The 10,394-nt window shown below is 47.1% G+C and overlaps 1 protein-coding gene across 1 annotated transcript in view; it reads right to left on the reverse strand.

Moving 5' to 3' along the window:
* LOC8028712 (multiple inositol polyphosphate phosphatase 1) overlaps window positions 1–9,638 on the reverse strand; it is a 50,223-nt gene extending 40,585 nt beyond the window's left edge. The window contains exon 1 of the mRNA XM_040210420.3: window positions 9,161–9,638. Coding sequence (XP_040066354.1) covers window positions 9,161–9,190 — 30 coding nt within the window. The 5' untranslated portion in view covers window positions 9,191–9,638. The remainder of the gene's footprint in view (window positions 1–9,160) is intronic.
* Between the last annotated feature and the right edge of the window lie 756 nt (window positions 9,639–10,394).

The raw sequence follows: 10,394 nt of genomic DNA on the forward strand, positions 1-10,394 counted from the left end.
ATAAAAAATTGAAACGGTTCGCGACACTTATATTTTGTATTTCGACTAAAAATAAGCTTTTAGCAGCTCTGACCAGTAGTAAGCCCAGGACCAAAGACGTCACATTTTGCGCGCTTTCGGTACCGCGGGTCGCCCTCGTCGGTGGAGGAGGTTTCCGCGTCGTCCGGTTAAAATATGACGCACTGATATTTAGTTACTCTCTCCGTGCCCGCTGGATTGTCTGAACCCCAAGAGACGTGGAAACCGCAAAAAAGGTGGACGCTTAAATATGATTGCAGGGCCCCTTTAAGTCACGAGAGCTTGTGCCGCCGAGATGTGCACCAGAGCAAGGAGCTCGCGCTTGTAGCCTTTCCTGCGGTACATCATACGGTGAAACAGAGTATAGTCGCCGCAATATCTGTGGTTCGAATGCCGCGTGCCAGGTTTCTTCCTAGAACTCGTTGCTGTGCGGCATTCGAAGCGCCGCGGATGTCGCGGTGACTCGCGTTCGAATCTGTATGCAGACCGTCTTTTGTAGGATGTATAAGCAGTGTTAAAGCCGCTGTCAAACTGCTAAAAGAACAGACGTGTATCTTCTTGTATGAGGGTCCCGAAACATTGGTCATACCAAAACTGTCTGCAGAAATGATCGAAGCATAGATACGCACGAAGCAAACATGCTTTGAAGGTGGACGATGCTTGAGGGGAGGCGACCTTGTTTTTGGTACAATGCATGAACACCGCAGGGAAACGCATTCAGGCGAACATACTAAAACAGTGTTCTGACAACAATGTTAGCGGCATCCTACAGGTGTCTACATTTTCCGAGCAGTAAGTTTACGAAGAGCAGGCAGCACATAAAAGTTGTACGTTTACAGAAACCATATAATATATTCAGACGGAGTTCGGGCACGCGCGATCGAGGCCGAAATGACGACACTGTTGACTGCTCCGCACCCTTATGTATACTCGAAAATTGGAGAAGAAAAAAAAAATAGTTAGGTGGTGATCGCGTTTCGCAACTACGAAGGTTACAAGTATACGTTTCTTTGTTCTGTCAACATTTACGATACGTCGTAGTGTGCGTCGAAGTTCGAGGCTTGTATCTCCAAGCCAAAGAGCAGTGGTATGTATAGTCAATAGTTATTCGATATGGACGCTAAAACAACAGGCCCTAAACCCGCGGTCGCACTGATCGCACATCAAACAAAATACAGGGCGGTCGCGCTGTAGTCACGACGACGGAGACTACTCCCCTGAATCCTGGCGAGCAACACTGCGCGCGTTGCACACAGGAACTAGTTATAGCGAGTTCGTTTCACACGCACTGGCACCGTTCGAGTTCTCTCCCAGAATGCATCGCACTCACAGAGTGTTGCACGGAAAACTGGACTCAAACGAACTCGCCAAATGCACCGAGTGCAGAAGGCTGATGCTGCCGCCATCTATGTGGAAGAAAAGGTACCGACTTCAAACCGAAACTAGCGCCTTTCTGTTCCGAGCGATGCGTGGGAATGCGAGAATGCAGTCTCTACCAACGTTTATCTACAAACGTTGGCAACTGCAACCTGTAGTTTATAGTTGCGATGTCTTCAAGCAGCTCGACTTCCGTAGAGATAGTTACAGACGGCGAAATTTCCGCAACCAGCTGTCCACAAAGCAGCTGGTTGCGATCTTTCAATCCTTATAACCGTTTACACTGAAGAAAACTGATGATGCTGTCCGAGCAGAAGCTTGATCCGTTTGAGCATGGTGTTATGCGTGAACCACTGAAAGGGTACGGCTTAAAGCTAGCCTGTTGGAATATCCAGCAAAACTGGGACTTTCGATTTGGATCGTCATTGTGGATTAGATATTAGCCTTGGTGAAGGCGTCGAGAACGAGAGCTCTCTCGAACAAAATACGACGGGGCAAGTTGGCTGCGTAGGTAAATGTTAAACATGATGATGTTGCCCAATCCTCGGGTAAAGTCACCATCTTTAGCTTTCTCTTACAGTTGAAAACGAGCGTGTTGGTTAATAGATACAAAACTTGAAAGTATAAAACAGAGAGGACGAGGACGGGAACAGGACATATCTTTCATTTAGCAACAACATAGAACGGCACAACGATAAAACCGCACCCCAAGGGTCTCAAGACCCTTGGGGGGCGGTTTTATCGTTGTGCCATTCTATGTTGTTGCTAAATGAAAGATATGTCCTGTTCCCGTCCTCGTCCTCTCTGTTTTATACTTTCAAGTTTTGTAGCTTTCTCTGCTGCTTATTGGGCAGTCAGAGGTTTCTGCTGGGGGAGTTTTATCGAAAAATGTTAAATTTTTCACCCGCACACGGATGGTGATAGACATCTCGGGGGCCGCTGTTGCGTTTGTTCTGAGCATTTCTTTACACACTGGTATATTTCAGCGTTTGTACTGCAACAGAGCGATTTAAAACCTGCAAATAAATCACGGGTTGTCAATTGCTTTCTTCGTGAAATAGCAGACGCTCACAATTCAAGCTTGCGTTTGATTTCGTTGCCCGCGGGACGCGATTTCTATCAGAAAATCTACTTTTTTTTTCCGTTCCGTTCCGCGACACATCGTAGCAAACGAACCCTCGTCGTCTGCTCCCGCTCCTCGCCGGCCCCGCCGGAGCGAGGCATGACGGGATTGCATTTTGGCGCACTCCCGATTTTCTCGGTGCAGCGAGTGCATGCAAGCGTGGGGTGTCAGCGCTGAAACGAACTCGGAGAGTGCAACCACTCGTGGAGCGCCGGCCGAAACGAACCCGTTCCACGCTGCGAGTGGGCACGCGTGGGCACGAGTGCCGTGAAATGAACTCGCTATTAGCCAGGGAGGAGAGCGGCATGGTTTCGTTTTCGATCGACTCCTCGTGAAGAAATCATACACAGAGCGTGGATTATAAACAGCCGTTATCTCATGTTTAATGGTCCCGAGCGCGTCGTTTTGGGTCTCTAAGCTAACCTAAATCGCCAGACCTCGAAGCTTCAGCACAAGCCCGAACCATGCGTAAAGCTTGTCTTGAAACATGCTTGTTTATTTTTGTACCCGAAGGTACAGGAAGGTACTTTGTACCTTTCTGTTAGCGTTTCGAGGTATATGGACGAGCCAGTGCAGGGAATCTCGACGCTTCGAAGCTCGGGGATCTTGCTTGTGTACGAGTCCACACGCTGTAACAACCAGTAAGTTCGCGTTCACCGAGCTCGCAACCAGGGGCGGATACAGGAATTTCCTGAGGGGGAGGGTGTTGGTCAGCGTACCATATGTTTAGGAACCCCCTCCCCCTCTCCTTCGTTTTACGCCCTAAATTTTACACATGCAGAAATCAAGAGGGGGGTCAGGACATCCGAAACCCCCCCTGTCTAAATCCACCCCTGCTCGCAACTTTACATTAGTGTTACTAGCCAGCAGGTTTGTTACTTGTTTTATGCGTCCATTGACAAAATTACCTTTTTTTCAATTACTGTTTTTCTTCATACGCCCGAGTACGCGAGGTAAAACTGGGAGACGCCGTTGAAAAGCTCAAATCGAACAGTTCTTATCCCTTTATAGCTGTACTGACCCGCAGCACTGCACGAAGGGAAGTCTCTACACGCTTGGAATTCAACTTATTCAATATCGCATAAAGTTATCCTGCAATCATATAGGCACATTCACACATACAAACCGTCTCGAAGAAAGCAACAGTCGAGCACTTGCGTGAAGAATGTCCCCACAGCTGAGCGGACAGCACGTATACGCCGTGAACCCGTGGTGCGCCAAATGAACTAAAGGATTCCGAGCGCATTTGGCGGTTGCTAATGGTTATAAGATTTGTTATATGTTTGCTTCCTTCCTGACTGAGTATGCCGAGATAATTTCCGAACCACCGTTCAGACACAGATCTTGGGCGTCGGTAAAGGCTCGTCCAAAAAGGCTTCGCGAGGAGTAGGGGACGCTTGTTAGGGACTAGCCGATTTAGGCGTTTGCGAAAACTGAACCCTCAATCGGCGTAACATTTTAGTGGGAGATATATGATGACACAAGGAGGACTTCATAATAACTTTTGTGCAGTATAGTGAGTGTGAATTTATCGCGTTTCCTTAAAAGTTCATCCGCCAACGTTGGGCTCAACTGTGAGTATCCTGTGAGGATGCGGCTACTTTTTTTTTGCTCAATGAAGTAATCCGAAGTGGACGTTTGGCAAACAAGATACGTTTAGGGCTCAAGGTGACCAAATCTCAATTGTGGTTCACTGGTACTAGATATGATTATTGAAAGTGAGCTCAAAGATACAATCGTGGGGACGTCTTACTACGTTTGCATACGCAGGCACAATATCCGGCATGTCGGGAACCAAGAAAAGTGCCCCGGTCTTTCTTCTATATCGCTCGAGAATGCTTAGAATATTGTACGTACATTCGTGGAAAGTCGGACAATTGAAAACGCAAGCAGCGCAATCGGTCACGGCGTGATCGCATGAATTGAAGCTCCTGAATTGAAACCGAAATTGGGTGGCCAACTAGTTCCCATAGTGCACTGCGTGGCATTTCGCCGCGGTGGGGCGCTTCGAGTTTTGGAAGAAATCTATTGTCTGCGGACGCGGCTCACGAAATTTTCGAAACATCTTTGCGTCATACGTATGCATGCTTCCAACGTGTTTAAAGACATTGTTCAAGCATGAAATGCTACCCCCCCCCCCCCCCCCCTTTCCTTTCAATCCCAAAATGTAGTCCGTCCAACCGTGCATTTTCCACTAAATTTATCGGGGAAAGTGGCGTCAAGAGACCAATTCGCCTTTTGAAAATTGACGGCAGGTGACCTATACGTCAACTCAGTTTCCCCGCTAAATTTAGCGGGGGAAAACTCACGTCTTGTGGCCAAAAGCATCAATTCAATTTCCCCGCTAAATTTAGCAGGAAATTGACGTCACGTGACCTTTTCACCGATTCAGTTAGCTGCTAACATTAGCGCGGAAATTCGCGCCTTCTGACCTAGACACCAATCTACAGGGTGAAGCAAGGAGACGGCAGGCTCTTTAAATCGATCGCAAAATTCGGTTTCTTAACCTATCGCGCCACGACTTTGCGCAGCGTTGCCCACAGATGGTGCATTGTTTTCGTAAAATTTGCAAAGAGCGAACTTACCTGAGGAAAATGTAAAGAAAGAAAAAGGCTTAGCTCCTATGGAAACGCAGCGACGCCACCGGTCTTCAAACAACACGGCGCCGTTTCGCACGGGACACAAGAGATGGCGCAACGAACGCCGCCAACAAACGAGCATACGGTGTCGAGCGTGTCGAGAGCCGGCGTTTTTAGCAGACGATCTTTTCGACTCAAAAGCGGCGCGCGTTCCGCAAACGGCGACAGTCGCAGAAACAAAAACAGGCGCGGTAACAACAAGCAACTGCAGTTTCTTGTCTGCTAAAAACGCCGGCTCTCGGCGTCGTCGGCTCGTTCGTTGGCGGCAGCTGGCGTCGCGACCGCTTGCGCCATCTCTTGTCTCCCGTGCGAAACGGCGCCGTGTTGTTTGAAGACCGGTAACGTCGCTGCGTTTCCATAGGAGCTAAGCCTTTTTCTTTCTTTACTTTTCCCTCAAGTAAGTTCGCTCTTTGCAAATTTTACAAAAAAAAAAAAAAAAAGGCACCATCTGTGGGCAACGCTGCACAAACTCGTAGCGTGATAGGTTAAGAAACCGAATTTCGCGGTCGATTTAAAGGGGCGGTGCAACGATTTTATGATTAAAAGAATTTGCATCTCGTCATTCTTACGTTGTTTATCGTGTCCCAGTGGATAGAAAAAGCACTTCCTTCATTAAAAATGTCGCGATTCCGCTGCATAATCGCAAAGCAAAAGTCGAGCTTTTTCCCCCACCTGCAGCCCCAAGTGGCAGCTGAAGGAACTACGGCGGAAATATTATGTGACCTCGCTCGGCTCTAAGCTGCAGCATAGCGCCCGCTAATGTACGCAGAGAGAGGGAGGGGAAGCGTCCTCCGAGATAGCACACTGGAAGCTACACATCACTCCGAATGACGTCACTAAGAGTGCGATCGGGTGTGACCCTGAAGACTGGGAGTGAGTTGAGGGGTGACAGAAATGCCAATCTTTATCCTTTTTTTACGCAACAACTAGGACACGCAGGCGAAATCGGTTTTCTGTTCTTTACTTCAGAAGTGTCAGGGGGCAACTTCCAGAAATCTTTGACCGAAGTCCGAAAATCGTTGCACCGCCCCTTTAAAGAGCCTGCCGTCTCCTTGTTTCACCCTGTAGTTTCCCGGCGAAATTCAGCGGGAAAATATACGTCACGTGACATCAATTTTTGTAAGGCATTTCATGCATTATAGGGAATTGAATATATCTCTCGCATCGAGCACCTTAATTCATCTTCCACACCACTTTCCATTTTTTCTTTCGACACCGAGGATATGTATTTTAATTTAGACCCGAAAGTTCTCCTGGAGTAAGTTTGCGACGCCATCCAAGAACATGGAATTTGTGACTCCCAGAATTCCTCCGGTGTCTCGGCCTCTATTTTCGTTGACTTACAAGCCTTTTTACGTACATTCGGCTCTCGTCAAACACAAAAAGAAAATTTTCATACAAAAAAAAAAAAAGGAAAGCATTTGTATTGGTTCCTGTCTCGCTCCCATTCTCAGTGAGGCTTATCTTTCGTTTGTTGACCGAGCTATGAAAGCTCAGCTTGATAACACCGCAGATGGGTTCCAGGTCTTCAGATTTGTCGACGATTACCTTGTCATCCATCCAAAATCTACATTGCCCGAGGGGAATCGTTGATGCTTTCACGTCCAACCTCGTCCGGACTCAGTTTTACCAAAAAGGATCCTTCACATGAAGGTTTGCAGTATTTAGAGCTCCGCCTCCATCTTTTTTCTTCGGATCTACGCTGGGCCTTTCAGCAGAGGACAAAAAAGCTCGTGATTTTTTTTCTCTAGGAATCATTCAGAATCAGTAAGACACGGCGTCGTAAAAACCTTTATTTCGCCATGTTTTTCAAAGTCATGCCCGCAGTTTTCGGAAACAGGTTCCCATTATCAGCATCTTAGGCTTGTAATCCTGCTGACCTCTTGGGGAACACCTTGAAGAGGTTCATTATTAAGGTCAATCGTCCTTGTGTAGGAACAGGCACAAAAGACCGGTACGACTCTGCGTGATCCCATACACGCACAATTCGTCGCACCGGCTGAGGGCTCTTGCACCCCGCTTCAACACAAATGTTGTTTTTTCTTGTAGCTTTGCAACGCGTCAACAATCAGGAAAAACCGCAAGGTGCAATGTTCAGCTCGCTGACAAGTTCGTTCTGTGCGAGGAAGAGAAAGTTTATTCCATTTCTCTGAGTTGCGGAAAACATTAGATTGGGCAGGCAGGGATGTGCGTCAACCACAGACTCAGAGAGCATCATTTGGAAGTTTCACGGTCGTCAGCAGATTCCTTTCACTCCAACGTCGTTCATGCCCGCACATGCACTTACTGGGTTCCTTGTTTCAGGCACACAAAAGTTTTGAGAGGGCATCATAACAGATTTGACAGGGAAATTAAATTATCGAGTCATTCGCCATGAACACTGTTGACAATAACGAGTCCGCGCCTTTCCTTCTTCTTTCCAAAGAAGAGATAGCCTCTACTTGACTCCGGAATTAGCGTAGATTATAACCGCTCCCCACCGCTTCCATATTTTGTGCTGCTCCCACGGTGTTACTTCACATTTTATTGTTTCCTTATTAACAATTTTATCTTTACAGTTTCCTTTCTCTCTTTTTCCTCGACGGTCCTGAATTGCAGGAGCTGCTTTTAAGCTCATTCATGTCGTTGCCAGTTGAAAGAAATGTCCGTCGTTCATCGTCCAAGAGTTTGTTGTATTCTTTCTGTGGTCAACCCTTGTCCGCAGCAGCACCTTTTTCCACACAAATGTTTACTCTTCGAAAATGAAGGATATTTCATGCAACAGCATCCAATGTTTGGGATAGATTCCTCGCTGCAATTATGCCTTTTCGTGTCAAGATGGCCGACCGGCTGCGGTATACCAGCCGTTCTGAATCGGGACACAACGGCTCACACTTTTGGTTGCGGCCGGATAAACCGCGACATCTTATATAAACTGGCTGAAGTTTTTCAGTCCGGGAGTATTCATTTTTTTTTTTTGACCAAGCAGATTTCTATATAAATATCTACACAAAACTGAAAAAAAAAAAAAAGAAGATGGCGTCGTTTTTGTTGTTGCGAGGGTTCCCCAAATACGTTTCGGCGCTTCGGAAAAAGCGCGATGACGAGGCAGCCAAGCGCTCGTCGTCACTGGTTGAGGTCGTAAGGGGGAGGGGGAAAAGGGGGGGGGGGGTGCAAAACAGGCAAAAGCACGCGGGTGCGTTTGGGAGCGGATAGAGCAGACGAGCTTGCAGGCCGTATAAGACTCCGCATCATTGCTGAGCCGGTACGTTTTCGACCGTCGGGCTTTCTAATAATCAGGTATAAGTATACATGGATACTGCTTCGTTTAATGCTCCTAGAAAACGCGCGGAGACAGTTCAAATGATTTGTGGGGAGACCTAAAGCTAGCAACCTTTGTCTGCACTGCACTCGCCGAACGCGTTCGAATGCAAGAGTCAAACGCCGGACGCTGGCGTTCCGCGTTCTGAAGCCCGCTTCACATGGTGCGATTTTACTTGTAATGTCCCTGCGTGCTTTCGTCTCATCCTCTTCCTCACTTTCTCGGCGCATAGCTTGACACATGCTTGTTTTTGTGGGAGAGAAAAAAAAAATGCCGAGTCAGCAGTGTAACGTCACGCAAGTGACGTTTTATACACCTTTCTAGAGTATCACCCAGGCAAAAAACTGGGTCGTGGTCGCATGCGCCGCGCCGTCTGGTATTCCGCAGAAAAGAGCCACTGCGCATGCTCAAAAAATGGATTCCATATAGCTCAAGAAAAATGGCAGCTCGCAGAAGGCTGCCATTGAAATTGTCTTTATGCAACGCTTCAGCAAACCACAGTCGTATTTGCAATACTCTTCTATTATATATATATATATATATAATATAATTGATATACTATAGAGCAAGCGCAATTAAGTATAATTGATATATTATAGAGCAAGCGCGCGGATGTATTTATGTCAAACCGACAATCAAACAAGGCCAACGTAAAAAAAAAAAAAAAAGGAAAAAAGAAAAGAAGAAGAAAGGTTTACTTACGACGGCAATGCGTATCCACTTCCAGTTCATCTGGCCTCTTCGTTGGGAGCAGTTCCGGTATCCAACAGGCACGCACGGATTCTAATCTTGCCAGCAAACACGCTCCGCAAGAGTGATTCAAGCAAGAACGCGGAACTCACAAACTGCGAACACACTCGAGGTTAGCCACTGACGGCTCGTCGAGGCATATGCCGATTTCAGCCGTTCAGTTCGCCACAGGCTCCTCGGCGGGCGGTCCGTAGAACCTGTCGAAGGAACCGCCCGAAAGTTACGCCACTTCAAGGTCTATTATGTCGGGCGGAAAGAGGAGCGAAAGAAGCGACCCGTGTCACCAGCGCGCAACAATTAAAGACGCCTGCTCGAGTTGCGACACAGACAGCGACGGTCGTCGAATGCGAAATGTCGAACAGCTGGAAATCTACCGTAAGCTGTCAGCTCTTCCTTTTAAAGCCGTAGATATACGGGCTCTATCTTTCCGAAGCGTGTGTCGAAACTCATAAGCCGTATTTTTTTTTTTTATCTCGATCTAATATTGATACAGTGCACTGAAGATATGCGGAAAAGGTTGCGCAAATATTGAGCTAATGGTGCCAGACAATTGATAGGCTTTGTTAACAGGTTAAAAGCGCGGTTGGTTCACGAAGGCAGTTACAAATCGTTCGATATAAGTAACCCGAAGCAGGCTCTGAGGCGATTGGTTACATCATCGCGAAAGGAAGGTTTACGAGAGTAAGTCGGCAGTACATTACCGTCACTTATTCAAGAAAGTATGCTTCTTAGACACCACTTCAGCTTTCAGTCCTTTTTCATGAAGGTTCGAACACAAACTATCTCTCCAGATCCTTGGGGGTTCTCTAATTCCTGATCATTAACAGTGATTCGTTCCGATGTCCCAAACACGACAAATCTTGACCACAAATATCGATGTGTCAGAAGTCTTTCAGCAAGCTTGTTCTTTGAAATGAATAGGTCTAATCTCAATCCTTCTTCGCGAACGATGCAACAGCTCGTCGCCAAGTTCAATCAAATAGAGGAAAACTGCAATAAGAAAATCCTTACAGAATTACAGGATTGGAAGAGAACCGGCAGCACACTTATATCTATAGCACACGTCACCACGAAATCCGAGGGCTTGGCAGCTCTTCACCTTGTCTCCTCTTCAGCCGCGGCAAGTCCAGAACTGAGGCACTCTGAGCCCCGAATCTCGGAGCACCACCACTTCAGTACCAAAACA

Source organism: Ixodes scapularis, unplaced genomic scaffold, assembly GCF_016920785.2.
Source record: "Ixodes scapularis isolate PalLabHiFi unplaced genomic scaffold, ASM1692078v2 PGA_scaffold6__148_contigs__length_123643588, whole genome shotgun sequence".
Classification (NCBI taxonomy): Eukaryota; Metazoa; Arthropoda; class Arachnida; order Ixodida; family Ixodidae; genus Ixodes; species Ixodes scapularis.